This window comes from Hydra vulgaris, chromosome 07, assembly GCF_038396675.1.
Source record: "Hydra vulgaris chromosome 07, alternate assembly HydraT2T_AEP".
Lineage (NCBI taxonomy): Eukaryota > Metazoa > Cnidaria > Hydrozoa > Anthoathecata > Hydridae > Hydra > Hydra vulgaris.
In genome coordinates this window covers 3,337,501-3,355,016 of record NC_088926.1, presented here as the reverse complement: position 1 = coordinate 3,355,016, position 17,516 = coordinate 3,337,501, and the positions used below count along the sequence as shown (strand labels likewise).

General features: G+C 26.5%; 1 protein-coding gene across 2 annotated transcripts in view; it reads right to left on the bottom strand.

Moving 5' to 3' along the window:
- Positions 1–1,674: 1,674 nt before the first annotated feature.
- Positions 1,675–17,516, bottom strand: part of LOC100203008 (helicase ARIP4) — a 72,585-nt gene continuing 56,743 nt past the window's right edge. For both annotated transcript variants that reach the window (XM_065800823.1, XM_065800822.1), the window contains exons 17-21: positions 15,388–15,464; positions 10,414–10,512; positions 9,777–9,858; positions 2,872–2,929; positions 1,675–2,656 (exon numbers count right to left, since the gene is read on the bottom strand). In XM_065800823.1, the coding sequence (XP_065656895.1) occupies positions 1,753–2,656; positions 2,872–2,929; positions 9,777–9,858; positions 10,414–10,512; positions 15,388–15,464 (1,220 nt within the window). In that variant the 3' untranslated portion in view covers positions 1,675–1,752. The remainder of the gene's footprint in view (positions 2,657–2,871; positions 2,930–9,776; positions 9,859–10,413; positions 10,513–15,387; positions 15,465–17,516) is intronic.

Sequence of the window (17,516 nt, the reverse complement as noted above, 5' to 3'; positions counted from 1 at the left end):
TCTTTTTTTTTTTTTAATTTGCTCGTCTTAACACCAACATCAGTATTTTCCACGGTGTCCCAAATTTTTTTGTAAAAAAAAACTATTAGATATTGCTCTTTTAAAATTTACAGTGCGCGTTAAGTTACTTTAAGGAAATGAGAAACTTACACACGAACCAAGGATGATGTTAGTGAGCTTAAGGTCAGAAAAAAACGTAAAGTTTTATGGGTTGATTAAAGTTCAATAGTTTTATCAAATCGAGTTGAAAAATGTTTTCAAATTGAAACGATTTTCTTCTAGATTTACAACTGTGTATAGTAAGATAACCTTGTCGAGTACGGTGTACTTCTAATCTATTGATTGAAAATCTAATGCTGATGGGTCAAACATATTCATGACAATCTTCCCAGTGGGCACAAAACATATTAATACGTTTTTTAGACATCTAAAACACGCCATGTGCCCACTGGGTTTACGGATTCCTGTTTTTCATCAGTATTAACCCTAACACACACACACAAATTCATTATTATATTCATTAAGAAACCCTTTATTTAGTCTCATTATGTTTAATAATTTCTTAATTATTTTATAAAAACTATTTAATACATAATTCATACATTGAGTATCATAATAAGTTGCCCCTTGTCAATCCTAATCGTCCATTCAATTCATGTTTGCTACTTTTAGTTCAATCGTCAATTCGGTGATACGTTAATAATTTTTATTTGTTTTTTTGCTTTTAGGATTTTGGGAAAAAAAATACGACAAAAAAATTCTTAAAATTGATTTCTGGGTTTCAAACCTTTGTTTTTTTTTGAATTTTAAAGGCTTTTGACAAGACTGAGAATTTAACTTTCCTTTGATTCTTTAGCTGTAGTATTGTTTAGCAGCTTTGATAGTTAGGGACCCGCTTTGATAAAAAGCACTAACGATCTTGAAACCATTTAGAATTGAATTACAAAGGTTGTCTTATGTTTTTGATTTATTAAAACCAAACCTTGTTGCTCCGGTTTTTAAATACAACCGTTAGCAAATCGACAGTGTTGTGGCAATCCTGTCTAGCACTACAAAGTATATTATGGCATAAATCATTAACTAATCAGGCCATTCATAGTCAAAAAGTCCGATTGAATTTTGGAAGAAAAAAAAACGACAAAAAATAATAAGTAAAAACATTTTAAAACTAATTTGTTTCAATTTAATAGGTGTCAAATCTAATACTTTTTTGTTTTAAAACTTAATAGGACTATAAGATTTTTTGACTTAAGACGATTTCTAGCACCTGGATAACTTTAAAAGATCGGTGATTTTTGTCAATGTATTCAAGCACATGAAATTATAAATTATAATGGTTGCAAAATTCTGTAACCTCGTGATAAGCGATTAAAGTACACAACCTAGAGACCTAATCAGGATAAAAAATAAATTAAACAGTGTTAACATTAGCACCTTCAAAATAGAATTGACAAACTCTTTTTTTTTTTTGTGCAAAAAAAAACTTCGACAAATACTCTGTGTTCTCTTTTTACATCTATATTAATTGTGACATTAATATTGACGTAAAAACATATTGTGTAACTTTCTTTACAAATATTTCTAGATTAAGTTTCTAATAGCATATATAATAATAATGATAATAATATTATAAATAAATGATAATGATATATGAATTTCTAAATATTAAAGCTGTTTAAAAAACAGGTTTAGTATTTATATTAAAGTTAATTCATTATTTACATTCACAACGAAGCTTAAAAAAAAAATTATTTAATCGTCTAGAATAATAACTTCGTCGCAAGAAACTTTTGTCTGAAAAGGAAGCAAATGTCTATTGCTTCGTTCATCACTACAACAAATATTTTTATATTGGTTTGTACTTCGGCTAACCTCGATAGAATCGAAAATATTTTTTAATGGTACTGAATTTTGAGATTCATTTGAACAAAACGCTTTATCTGAAAAAACTCTGCTGTCCGGTGAAACCATATCTTGGGGTAATGTCCTAGAAAATCGCGAATTAGAATATGAGTGATTTAACAAATTAGCTACGCTTAAATCATTCTTAATATTGTCTGATCTGTGTGTATCATTATAACCATGGTCAGACCAGTTTAAGCTATTTAATTCACGAGAATAATGATCCTGGGACGCGGTAAATAAAGGCGATGAACTCATTGCATTTCGAATACTTTCATCAGCATTTAAAACTTCTTCATCGAACAATGAATGCGAAGGAGACTTTTTGCTGTATTTCAAGAACGTCGATCGATTGATAGGAGAAGCTAAGTAATTATCCCTTGTTTTAGAAACCTCTTTTTCCGCACTGTATAAATTTTTACTTAATAAGGTATCATGAATAATAACTTTTTGATGTCTAGGCAACGTTGAAGTACAATCTGTTAGAGAACCAAACGAAGACGCGGGGTAAGATGATGAAAAACCATACAACGTATCTTGATTGGTTGATGAACTTTTTGATGATTCTAATAAATTTGACGAAAGCTTAGTTGCATTTGTAGAGTTCATTCTTTGGCGCATGAAATTCGATGAACTTAAGACATCTTTGTAAATTTCTGGAATTAAAACACTACTTGGGTTCGATAGCGGTTGGTAAATGGGTGGTCGCCATAAAAACGGCCGAACTGGCACGATGGGCGAGTCGCTGGGAAAACTAACCAAATATATATATATATATATATATATATACATACATACATATATATATATATATATATATATATATATATATATATATATATATATATATATATATATATATATATATATATATATATATATATATATATATATATATATATATATATATATAATAGGATTAAACAGAAATCTTATCTAAAATTATATAAAATATTAAATGTAGAATACCACGGTTGAAGAGGGAAGGAGCGACAATTCATTTGTGATGATCTTTCTTTTTCATAAGCTAAAATTCAAAAAAAAAAAATTTTGTTTATAAAAATAGCTTACTAATTACCTATTAATAAGTTAAAACAATAATAACAGTAAAAAAAAAACATTAAAAAATTTAAACTTCAAAATCAAAAGATTACATTAATAAAAATTCAGATGTGTAAAAATTTAATAAAACTTGCAATATAAAAAAAATTGGAAAAACAAGTCTATTATTTGAAGAATACTTCTTTTGTTAGCAAAAAAAACTTGCTCTGCATTAATTGAAATTTTTAAGCATCTTGAAACATTTAAAAATACTTACAACAAAGGTTATCAAAAAGTTTAAGATAAAAACATAAATTCAATAAAGTTGAGATTTCTTAACTAGAAAAGATCATAATAATAAAATGCCATGAACTATAAAAAGCAAAAGGAGTTAAACAAAAACATGACGAAATAAAATACCAAAAACTATTTAAAAAATCTAAAAAATACTAGAAAATATAATAAATATCAAAAATAACAAAATTAGGTACGGAAATCACGATTTACGGAACCAGGTGAAAATATTTGAATCATAGTTTTTTAAAAGGGGGGATATGCTCAAAACGTTTCAAGCAAATTTGGCTTTTTAAAAAGTACTGATTAATTTGGTCTAAATATTTTGTAGAACAAATATTATAAACACCCCTTTAACAATCACATAATTAGATTTCTTTAAACAATGTATTTGAATCTTTATCTAAATGTAACAACTTACTCTTTGTAACAACTGCAACAACTTATCTCTCTATAAATACAAATTTCTATCCTCTACTGATATCTTAAAAGAGATCTTAATATTAAGGAAATGAACAAACAAGTTAAATAGCAGAGAAACACGCTGATGCACAGTGGGCCGGGTGGTGGACAAAAGTAAAAAAAAACCATTCCACAGCTTAAACATTCAGCTTTTAAAAAATGTATATATTTTTGTATAATTATCATAATTATATATAATTATCATAATTATCATGCCATGTGTTTCTAAGCTGTAGAACAAAAAGCTTTTTTTTCTTTAAATTTTTTTTAATTTGATATTTTTTATGCTACTAATAAGCATAAAATAGTTAATAATTTTGAAACCTCTCTTTTTATTGCATAACTTAATAAAATCAAGTATTGTCTTTCAAATGAGCCATTGCAACACTATTTTGCATGTAAGTGTCAAATAAAATGATTTTAAATGACGACGTATTTGAGGTACTTTTTTTAGTTAAAATTTCACTTATATAGTCAAAGACTTTAGCGGTCCAAGGTGGTCCAGCAATTTGAGACTTGAAATACATTGTTCAATATATATATTAACAATATAAATTTGGTTTATAATCTGCGGATATCTGCATGGCCTCTAATAATGAATTTTACAAGTTAAATGATGTATCTGATTTTATGTGGCGAAAATATTGTATGTATTTTATTTTAAGTGGTTATATAATAATTGGGTTTCAGTAAGACTAGATTCGTGTTACACACTTATTTTAACATTAATACATTCTAAAATACCTTTTATAAGATTTTGTAAATGCAACTTATAATTTTATATAGTTAAAACATGAAAAATATTGATATTTATTCATATATATTACAAGAAAACTTGAATTTAGCTAATCCTAATATTTTAGATGCAGTTGTAAATAACATGACTACAAAAACTAGTCTAATTTCATCTTTTATGAAGTTGGCAACTGCTCTAAAATTCATTTAGAAGAGAATAACAAACAGAAAATGAACCGGTACCGAGGTTCAATTTGTAATTAATAATAAGAATATTCTTCAAACCGCTTTCATTGATAAAGATAACTCTGCTTTAAATATAGAATCTGGCAGACCCTAAGTTAAATTTGATACTTCAAGTAGTAAAACAAAGACAAAAAGTATGGCGCCATCTTTTTTTTTTTCAGAACTAATTTTTTTATTTTAAAAACTAGGTTTTAGTTTGCACCAAGATGGTAAAGAAAAAGAGGTTAAAGCTGTTTTACAATTATCAGAATATATGAGATTTGGTTTAAAAAATATTTTTAAATCAAAATTTTTACACAAAATACACAAAAAAGTTTAAGCTTTAGGTTCTTTTTTATATTGATCAGGTAGTAGTTTCATAAAATAAAAAATAGAGCCATGGAACTGCATAAAAACACCTAAAATTAGTAATTGGGTATGTGTTTTTATTACTTTATCTGATTATGGGAGTAATCAGATAAAGTAATTACTTTTGTCCAGTTTATATTTCTTATGGTTAATAAAATATGTGGTTGCTAAGCAATTTAGGTATCCATAGCAACCCAAAATTAAAAATAATATCATTATTGAAACCGCAACCCTCAAATTAGTAAACAGGTGCAAAAATGATCCCAAAATCTTTTTTACATGACAAGTTATTACTTTTGTTCAGTAAAAGTGAATTCTGACCCACTGTGTGACCACTGTGTGACAGTCTAAATCATCATTAATCTTTTTCTTTATATTATTTGTTTTATTATTGCTTTACTAGAAATTTGTTCAACTTTAACCACTTTTATAATTGGTTTTAGTAAAAATAGCATAATAAAATTATTTTAATTGATTTTATATAAAAATAATTATCCATTTTGTGCTCAAGAAAGATTTTGGTAATATATATATATATATATATATATATATATATATATATATATATATATATATATATATATATATATATATATATATATAAATATATATATAAACACTGCGACCATTTCCTATAGACGCATGTAGAATTTAGCGGATTTACAGTGTTGCAGTGTTAGTAAAATTGTTCTAACGGTACTTTTGAATAAGTAAAACAATGATCCATTATGCATCTGATTATTAATTGTCTTGATTGTATTAAAACAATTAAATTTTTAATATTCATGTGGCAATTTTCTATAGACGCACTAAAGTTTTGACGAGCAATTTCCTATAGACGCACTAAAGCTTTTACAAGTTTTGTCGCAAATTTCTTATATTCTGTAGTATTTTTAATTTGTGAGTCGAAATTAAGTTGAACTTAACCAAATGCTGAAAGGAAAGGTCCTTACTGATATTAAAAAAAGGTAAAATATTGGCTTATCATCGAGAAAAGTTCCAAATCAAGAAATTTTTAGAAGATTGAAGAGATCAGATCACATTATCTGTAATTTCTTGAAAAATCCAACAGATTATGCAACAATCAAGAGGAAACCAAAGAAATCTAGGGTTTCAGACCATGAAAAACGCAGAATTGTTCGACTCGCATCAAATTCTTAAAAAAGTTTGAAAACAATTAAGTCAGATTTGGGTTTAAATGTTTGCAAGGAGACAATTAGAAAAGTTCTTAAAGACATCCCACACATTGTACGGTCAAAAATGAATCAAGCACCAAATTTGAAGAAATTTTAAATTAAATTCTCATGAACACGTTAGATGTCTAAATAGCTGAATATTTTTGTTTTCAATACCAGGTAATTTTTTCGGACGAGAAAAAGTTTAATCTTGATGGGCCTGATGGTTTTAGTGGCTACTGGTGTGATTTGAGGAAAGAACCCAAATATTTTTCGACAAGGAATTTCGGTGGTGGATCTTTGATGCTTTGGCTCGGGTTTTGTGCAACAGGAAAGTTAAATTTAGCATTTACATCTTGCAAAATAAAAAGTTCTGAACACATTAATGTGCTAAAATTATAATTGATTCCATTTAAAAACAAATATCGAAGCAAAAAGTTTGTTTTTTAACAAGACAACACTAGCATTCACACTAGTAACGAGACTAAAGCTTGGTTTGAAGCTAAAAAAATTGACCTAATGTGGTGGCCTGTTTGCAGTCCAGATTTGAATCCTGTTGAAAACATCTGGGGAATCAATGTAAGACATATCTATGCTGACCAATAGCAATATAACTCTGTGACAGAGCTAAAAGTAGCGGTATCAGAATGCTGGGAGGATATGGAGCCAAAAGTGCTGGAAAACTTGGTGGAAAGTATGCCAAAACGAATTTATCAAGTAATTGAGCGCAAAGGAGGTCCAATCGAGTACTAAAAATGTGATAAAAACATTTTTTTGGATAGTTTTGTTAAAAAATGCATCTATAGAAAATAGTCAGCTATCTTTTGAACTTAATTCATTTATGATTAACCTCTTCAAATTTGATATTATTTTCTGATAATTTTCATTATTTTTTGATACTTTATTTATAATTTATTGAAATACACTATAAAAATAAAGTTAAGTAGGTTTTTAAGACATATTCCACATGCGTCTATAGAAAATGGTCGCAGTGTGTATATATATATATATATATATAAACGAACTTTCACACATGCACGAACACGTCTAGGCATAGACCCAACTAATCGGATGCATAATTGTCTTGGAAATTCTTTCCAAAGCTTTTCTAATGCCTGCTGTAATTGCGCAACACTGGTTATGCTCTCTTTAACCAATCTCTTGTCTATCCAAGCCCAAATGTTCTCAATGGGATTTAGATCTGGAGAACGAGCTGAGTAAGGCATGACTGTAATGTTTTTCTGATCAAGCCACTCTTTAACCAAGATTGCAATGTGAGCTGTAGCGCCAACGTGCTGAAAAATCCATTGTTGTTGACTTTTGTAAAAAACTCTAGCTGTTGGCAAAAGTTTACTTTCGAGGGTCTCTTTGAAGTTGCACTAGTTAATTCTGCCGTTATAAATGTTGTATGACCCTGTTCCTTTATGGGAGAAGCACCCCCATATTCCAACTGATCCTCCTTTGCCTTGTATCCTTGGTACTCAAAAATGCTCTTTGAACTTTTCATCAGCCAGCCTCTTGATGATTAATCTTGACTTGCGATTTATCACCTCATAATTGGATTCATCGCTGAAAATGAATTTGGCTTCTACAGACCAGTGAAGTCTTTCTCTACACCACTTTAGGCAATCTGAGACACGCAATCTAACTTTTTCTTATTTAGACATCTTCATACAGTCCATCTACTAATACTAACATTACCAGGCATTTTTGCGGTAAGAAATTTTAGCGTCTGAGATAGAGAAAAAAAATTTTAGGGTCTGCAGTAAGAAATTTTAGGGTCTAACCTTTCGATAGTGATAACTTTGGTCTCTTGAAGTTAACTTTAAAGGCCTACCGAGCCTTGGTAAATCTTTGACATCATTATGTAGCTTGTGGTTTTTCAACGCTGTTTGTACACATTTAGGAGAAACATTGCACATTTGAGCTATTTCTCGTTGGCTTTCTGTTTTATCTTTTAGCAGACCTACAATTTGCCATAGTACTATGTCTGAAACAGCTTTTCTGCCTATTTTTATCTTTTTACTTTAACAAATAATTAACAATGCGAATAACTCAAGATATAAAAATGATAATTTTATTTTACTTTTGCAAGAACGTTTATATAGTTCCAAAGAAATCAACCACTAAACTTTAGATCACTCGGATAACATTTTGTATAGATATTTCAACTTAAGTCGTTAAATTTTAGTTGACTCTATATTTTTGCAACATTAGAAATATAGGTATGTTCTAATTAAAATAATAATTACTCAAGACTGGTTAAACTAACGAGTTTCAATTATATACCATTCGGTAGAGAATCAATTAATTAAGACATTTAATACGCTTTTAATCGTATTAATTAGTTGGTTTCAAAGATAATTGTGAAAAAAACAAAAATTTCACACAAACAAAGTAGTGACTCTATATTTATGCAACCTACTGTACATGTATATACATATTTTGTCTATTTTTTCCATAGGAGAATGAAATAAAATTTTTAATTTTAATGAGTTAAACAGTGCACTCTCCCACATAAAAACCAGAACAATGATAACCCTAGATATGTTATACTAAATAACCTTTAGTTATTGATTTCCTTTTTATTAAGTTAAGTGTTCATATTTTTTTTCCGAGTGTTTATTACAAGATTTGTACTACTCATACAACTTACTGTAATTTAGCTAAAATATTTTGACGAGAATAGTTATTGACTAGAATTATTGAGCTGTAAAGTTTTTTATATTTTTCTCTTTAAAACAAGCATTTAAACCATTAGATACGGAAAACTCAATACTCAAAATTCAATCCCAATACAAGTTATTTTATTAAGCATTTTAGCTGAATTAAAAAATGTTTTGTTTTAGATAATTGTTAAAATTAAGGAAATTCCCATAACTAAATTTTAAACAAAATTTTGTAAAAGCAGGTAAAAATAAACTTGTTTATATGAAAAACGTTTTTTTCAAATAACGATATACATTAATGTGTAGGAAACTTAATTTACTCTAGATTATTTTATTCTTTTCATTATATTTGAACTATTTTTTTCTATTATTTTCTTATTCTTTTTATTTTGTAATGGTTGCTATAGTTACAATATAGGAATGTAAATATGAATGAATGTATGTTTGTATGAATGTATATATGTAAAAGTAATACTTACAGGTACAATACTATGTTATGATACTATGATTATTTCTATGACATTTACAATTGCAAACATTTCTCTCTCTCTATATATATATATATAATTTTTTTTTTAAACAAAATAATACTGAAGACCAGAAGAAAATTTTTTTAATTGATAGATTGCCAAACCCTCAGTCTATGTAGCAACACTCCTTGCTGTTTCAGTTGTTGTAGCAGCACTACTTGCATGTTTTACCTATTAGTCAGCCGATGTATCGACAGTCAACAGCATTTCTTGTATGTTCTACCTATTTTTCAGCTGATGTATGTAAACATAAATAAATTATCCAATTAAAAAAAAAAGAGAAAAACAATTAAAGAAAACAAATAAATAAATTATAAAAACAGCAAAAAAACTATATAAATAAATTGCTGAATCACCAAAATAATGAATCCTACCTCGTTTTGCTTCTTGTTTTTCAATTGCTGTTAATCTCCCTGCATCTTCATTGATTAGAAGAGATTCGTGTTTGAATGGCAACTTTTAAAGAAAAAAAATGCAAACATTTATAACTTGTTTTTATAAATGTTTTGTTTTGTATTGTGTAAAATACATTTTATTATATATTTATCTCCATAAAGTGAAGTGGCCACTACTACTAAAGAGGCTATTTTACATGATTATTTGTTACTATTTTACATGATTATTTCGTTCTTTTAACACGGTTTTATTAGTTAGATAATGGCTCTCACTATAAAAGCTGAAATAGCAGGTAAAAAAAATAAATAAATAGTATGATACCGTATATGTTTTAATGCTTATATTATATATATATATACATATATATATATATATATATATATATATATATATATATATATATATATATATATATATATATATATATATATATATAAAAGTTTGCAAAAAAAAAAAATTACTGACAAAAAAATTTTGTACACAATTTGAAAAAATTATGAATGCTAAAATGCAAAAAACAACTTTATAAATTGTGCTGCCTTATAACCAAATAATTACTTCAACACCCTAAAATTTAAAAATCACAACAAAAAAAAGAAATTTAAAATACAATACTTCAGTAATCCATTCTGGGTTTTCGCGAAGAATATTCCTTAAAATATGATCATTGTAGCGAGGTATTGATTTTGAATAATCAAGCACAGGTTCATCACACTAAATTAGTATTAATTATAAATAATTTATTAACTTGATTTAATTTATTCTTTCATAAACAATTTATTAACTTGACTTATTTATAAACAACATATATATATATATATATATATATATATATATATATATATATATATATATATATATATATATATATATATATAGCTTTAAACTAAAAAACAATATTTTTGAAAAATATATATGCTGCTACCCCTTTAATGTGTTCTATATGATAAAAAAACACACTGGTTTTAAAAATTTTTTGAACAAAAAATACTTTTCAGGGTTCCCCAAGACCCTTGAACATATATTATAATGCTGAAATTAGTTAGTGTCCCTTCAAGCATGTTCGACATGGAACATTTGACAGCTATAGCAACCAAGGTAATGACGAGAAAGAGTTCCAGCACTTTTTTTATAAGGAAACATGAATGAAAGTGTATGCAAATATCTAACTAATTTAAACTTCAAATTATGTAATGTTTAAACATATTAAAACATTTATTAAGTTTTACAGTTTTACTTGAAAACTGCATTGCAGCAACATCTCCTTAACTTTGATTCAAAGAACTTAGTGGTTTCAAAGAATGCAACTTGGTGACCTAAGTAGTTAACTCATAGAGTTTCTGATGCAAAGTGCTTTGGTTCAAATCCTACCACTGGTACCTTTATTTTTTTTAAAACCTTTTTCGATTTTTATAATACAAAAAATACAAAATAAAACACTTTTGAAGTTTTATTATATACATAACATATATTGATATTACTTGAATAACGAGGGTATATATAACCCCTAGAAATATTGTAAATTATTATAAGAAAGAGGATAAGTTTACATACTATACCAGTTAATTAAATTTTATAAAAGCTTATCTAAGATATTAACTTTTAAAAAATACATAACATATATAAAAGTGTTATACACAATAAAAAACGACAGGGAAAGAATTCTTAAAAAAGTTTATTTACCCTTTATAAAGCCTTTTATTAACTAAATAGTTTTAAAATTTTTGTAAGACAACACACATATAAATGGTTAGCTTGCAGCATTTCTGAAGTACGTTGCCTTGCTTCAAATCCTACAATCCAAAAGTCTTTTTCGATTATTTAAAATACAAAATAAAGTATTTTTTGCAGTTCTAAGATATTATATACATAATATATATATGCGCTCAGGTAATTAGTCCTAATAAGTTGTGATTGGTCTGAAACAATTAATTAAGACTGAAAACTGAAAAAATTTATTTAGAAAGTCCTGCTACTCCAGAAGGTGCTGCTGTTGAGGCAAAAAAAACAAAACAAAAAAAAACAAAAAAAAAAACAAAACAGACCAAGTGCAGTTTGCATACCACTACACCTTTTGTGAACTCCTCCTTTGTGTTTACAAACTGTACAAACAATATTATTCTTTTCCTACACACTCTGCCACTTTTCACGACCACTTTTCAGTGTTTTCATTCTTTACTTTACATTGCATGACTTTATTTTATTCCTCTTTCCATCACACTTTCCATCAAATCTTAATAATAATTCTTCTGTCTCAACAGAAGAATTATTAACTTAACTGATCCAAATGATTTGAGATGGTTGTGTATCTTATTTTAAATGGTGTGTTACTAATGCCAAAATATACTTTTTTATTACAATCATGATAGCTAAAACTTACAGTTGCTTGGTAGATAATTTTGTTAGATAAACATTGATTGTTCAAAGGGCAAAATGCTTTATCTACACAGTTACATTGGTTGGTTTTTAATTGATTTTTGTTGTGCACAATTTTGAAATTATGTGAATTTATAATAGATTTTAGGTTAGGCATGCAACTGTAGATGATCTTAATAGAATTTTGGTTGAATACTTTATGTCGCTTGTGACCGGTTGGAAAATGTAAGTCAATAAGGACTAGAAAAGTGATTCCTATTTTTGTTTTGATGTTTAAGCTGAACGGAGGGTTATACCAAATAATATTATGTTTACGATGCCTTTTTTTGTTGATTTTGATTTGAGATTAATTGTGGTTGGTAGGTAAGATTTGATTTGTATTCCAATATTTTTAAAGCCTCTTCATACGGTGGAACAGCCTTTTTGAAGAATATTTCATTAATTGACATAGAAGATAATCTTTGTACCTTATTTGATTATCAGGTTTAAAATATGGTTGAAACGTATTGTTATTTATATTTAACGTAACATCGAGGTAGTTAACAATTTTAAAATTAGATTGAATGGTGATTTGACGATTGTTTCTTTTAAAAGTATGTGTTATATGCTTTTTGATTTTGTCTATTTGCTGACCGCTTTTGTTCTTAAATACGGAAAGTCTTCACCACGATATAGGTCGATGCGGTAGTGGTGTAGTGGTAGAGCTATCGCTTCATAAGCGAGTGGTTCCGAGTTCGATCCCCACCACATCCCTGGTGGGGATCGAAAGTCAAAATCTTCTTTATTATAATGCTGTGAAATTTGATACTGTATGAAAATACCTATTAACTTGTAAACTTCAGCACCATCAAATGCCCCCATCATTACATCAAATAACCCACCTCGTTTTTTAATCCATGCTTCATTGTTGTTGAAGATAAGAGATTTTCTTGCATGCTTTATCGATGCTTTGTCTTCGCTTTTGATAACGATAAAATGGTCAGCAAAATTCATAGCATTGTTGAGGGTGTTTTCATTTATGGATGGGTAAAAATCGTTAACATCAAAAACTAAGAATTTGTATAAGTGCTTATTAGTAATTTTTTTAAACCAGTCTACAACATTTTGCCTACTTTGCCATTGATTCAAAAAAAGTTTATTTTTAAGATTACAATTAATTTTTGTTAAAATTACTTTAGTAATTCGTCCTACCGCCCTATTCGTCCTACTTGTCTTATTCGTCCTTTTGAAGGGTTCAAAATGCGCACAGATGGGTTGTTAACAAAGTTTTCCTTGTGGTCTTTCAAAGTGAAAAAACAGTTAGAGGATCCACTTATTTCAATTTTTTAATATACCTCATGGTTGGTTAAATTTGAAAAGTGTTGCGTGTCTCAAAACTTTATTGATTTAATAAGATTAATTAAATCTTTTTCGAAGAATGACATTTCTTTTACTTGTGGTAGACATATAGGAGATTTAATTCCGTAGTTTGTTTAATTGATATAGTCTTTAATTCTTGGATTGTTATTAATAAAAAAGAACGCTTTTCATCTCATTTTCTTTAAGAGTAATTCCGTTTTGTTTACTTTTTTTAATTTAGAGTCTTTTTCTGGCGGTATTGAAATGTTCTTTATTGAATAATCAAATTATTTTATCCATCGGGTTGACAACTTGAGTAAAGAGCTCAACTCTACGGAGCAAATATTTGTATAGATATCGATATATAGAATGTATTTGAGGTTAAGCACTTTGATGTAATAATACTAAGTCTCTTGTACAAGTTACAGTGCTCAATATTACTGAATAATAGAGCTATATATAATTATGATTATAAGAGTGATATATATATATATATATATATATATATATATATATATATATATATATATATATATATATATATATATATATATATATATATATTAAGATAAATAAATAGAATAAAATAAAAACAAAAAAAATAACCAAAAAATGACAAAAAACAATAGATAAAAGTATAAACAATAATCTAAAATAATAAAAATTAAAATGTACTAATAGAAAACTAAAAAATATTCAACTTCACTACCAATGTAATAAATACTCTTAGATAAAACTTTATTATAAATACAAGTCAATAAATTTGGTTAAATATTGGATAAATATTGAATAAATATTGGATAAATATTGGATAAATAAACTCAAGCTGATAAGCTATAGAAATGTACATAAAATTATAACAACAAAACCATACTAAGTCTAATGCCGTCATAGATACCTAGATCAAATGTTGCTAACCAATCAAACAAACAGGTTAAAATCAACGACGAAAACAGTAAACGAAACCACTACAACCTCAAACGTCAAAAAACTACATTAAGAAGAAAAAAAAATTATATATGTATGAAAAATGACAACTTAAGTAACTAACATTTTAACATATATCTACACCTATACATATATACATACATACACCTAATATAGAATAATAGGTTTATATTTCAAGCCGTGGCGACTCAGATAGAGTCTGTGTGATGGTTAAGAGGGCCTGTAATGCTTAATAGTGATAAAAACCTCATAAGTGATATGCTATGAAGATACTAAAAGCATCACACATTATAGATAAGAAAAGATAACTATATAAATATTAAATATGAAGAAATAAAAAAAAAGCAATAAGCCAAATAAAAAAAATCGTAATATATGTGTATATTAGTCTTGTACGGAAAATAGTCAAAGCTCCTTAGTCCCAACATAAATTATTTTTAAAAAATGCAAATACTTGTATAAGCTTTTTTTTCTTAAAATATATCTGTGTTTATTCTGAACATCTGTTTGTTCTTCTTTGTTTTTATTACTTATCCTCCTTTATTTAAAAAGTTTTTTTAATAGAAATGTTTCATATCTCTCTGTGGGCTTTCATAGCTCAGTCTAGTATATCTAAAATTTTCTATAATTCAGATCCTTTCTCTATGAGGTTACCATTGTCCTGCTAGTCTATACATCCAATTTTTCACATTTAATGTAAATAATGTGTGTTTATTCAGACTTTAAAAAAATTTGTTGATTTTTTTGTTAAATAATAAACAAAAAGAATAGAAAAATTAAAAGTTATTAAATAATAGATATATAAATAATAAATACAAATAAATTTAAAATATATTAACAAATAATTATAATAACAATAATTAAAATAACAATAATTTGAAATGCCCCTAACCAACCAATCAGTAATTTATCCAATTAAAAACTTACCCATTCTTCCTCAACAAGTGATTGAATCTCTCTTTTGGAAAAATTTTCTGTTAAACTTTGCTCATCAACAACACGGTCTAAAAAGTTAAAAAAAAAGTATTTAATAAAACTTTTTTTGTCAACAAATAATAAAGTAACAAAATATTAGGAACTGTAAAAACTAATGCAGTATGTATATATATATATATATATATATATATATATATATATATATATATATATATATATATATATATATATATATATATATATGTACAGGGGTATACACTCGCACTTTTGGTCATTCGCCAGAAAGGCAACTGATAGTTTGTTAATGTTAGCCACCCGCAAATATTTTGTGTTGCCTATTGCTGAATGCAAAAATTTTTATAAAAATTTTTGCATTCAGCGGAGTTCTCGCATATCTAGTCATTTTTCCTTATAAGGTTAAGTATAGACTAGAAATAATTTGCGTAAATATAAGTATTATTGTAAACTATTTATAACAGTTTTTCCAATATAATAGAGTGCTTATTATATTAAAAAAATAGGCGCTTTTTTTACAACAACAAAGTCTTCATAAATATTAAAAAAAAAATTTACAAATACTTTATAACCCTTTGCTTTTAATGTGTGTAATTATTAAGATCTTGTTTGTTACAGGAGTCTGAAAACTATTTATATTTTGGAAGTATTTTAAAGTGTCGTGTAATTAAATTTAATTTTGAACCATGTTAAAAATCATTAAAACTAATATATCAAAAGTTATAGAATTTAACTTCGGTATTTGGAAAAGATTATAATTTCTTATAATTTATTAACAATTTTAAACTTTTTATAATACTTTGTTTGTTTATCAGTAATTATTTTAATTTTTACGTATTTAATATAATATTTAAAATAAAGATAATAAACGATTTCTTGATAGATTTTATCAGCTGCCAATAAGATTTTTGCAAACCTAATTTATGTTAATTTATGTTTATAAATGTATTACATCAAAAGAACTTTTACAGGATCAAAAAATTTTAAAAAGATTTAAGAAAACAATTTTCTTAAAACCTAAACACTTCTCCCTTTTTATAAAAAATAAGGTTTTAACTTGCTTTTACATATTACAATCTATGATGGAGAGACTTATGTTTTATGAAATGAATTAGTAAGCAGATAATAGGAAAATTTATTTTATTAAAAACTCCAAAACTAATTTAAATTACTTTGAACTTAAATTTTACGTTCTATGTTTTTTATTCTTTTACTTTTTTCTTTCTTTATTTATTTTTTGTTCTTTTTATTACGTTTTAAATAAGCATTTCTTAACAATATTTAAAATACAAATATATAATAATGAAAAATATATATATAAAGATCGTTATTAAAAAAATAAAAGAACCCGGAGACTTGTAGAAGACCATACGGTCTTGTCATCGAGTACCGCTAAGAAATGTTTGTGCTAAAATTTATAAGATATTTACAAGATAAAAAATAAGTTAACGAAGTAAGAAACTTAAAATATTCTGTTATAAATACAGGATGCGTTATATCTATTATATATGTAGATTACAGTTGTTAATGAGACATATATAACTTTTATAAATTCATGTTTAAATAGAGGGTAAAAAGAAAGATCACTGAAAAATATCAGAAGTATATTGTTAAATCTCTGATTGTAAAAATGTTCTTTAAGCTTTCGTTTAAAAGAAAAGTAGTTACTTTGATGAATAAAACCCTCAGTAAAATTTTTTAAAACTATTTTATTCTATAAGAATGGTCCGTGATAATCAATACAAAATTTAAAAAGATTTGTTTGAAAAATGGGCTGCTTAATAAAATTATTATTGCATAAAATGTATTTATTTTTATCTTTTGATAAATTCAAATTATGGAAAAAAATCAGGAATGAATTTACATTGGTTTTACATTTAAACATAAAACAAAGAATATCAAAAATATTAGGCTCATATATATGCGGTAGTGGTGTAGTGGTAAAGCGCTCACATATACATATATATGTTATACACATATACATATATATATATATATATATACACATATACATATATATATATACATATATATATATATATACATATATATATATACACACACACACATATATATATATATATATGTATATAATATATACATAT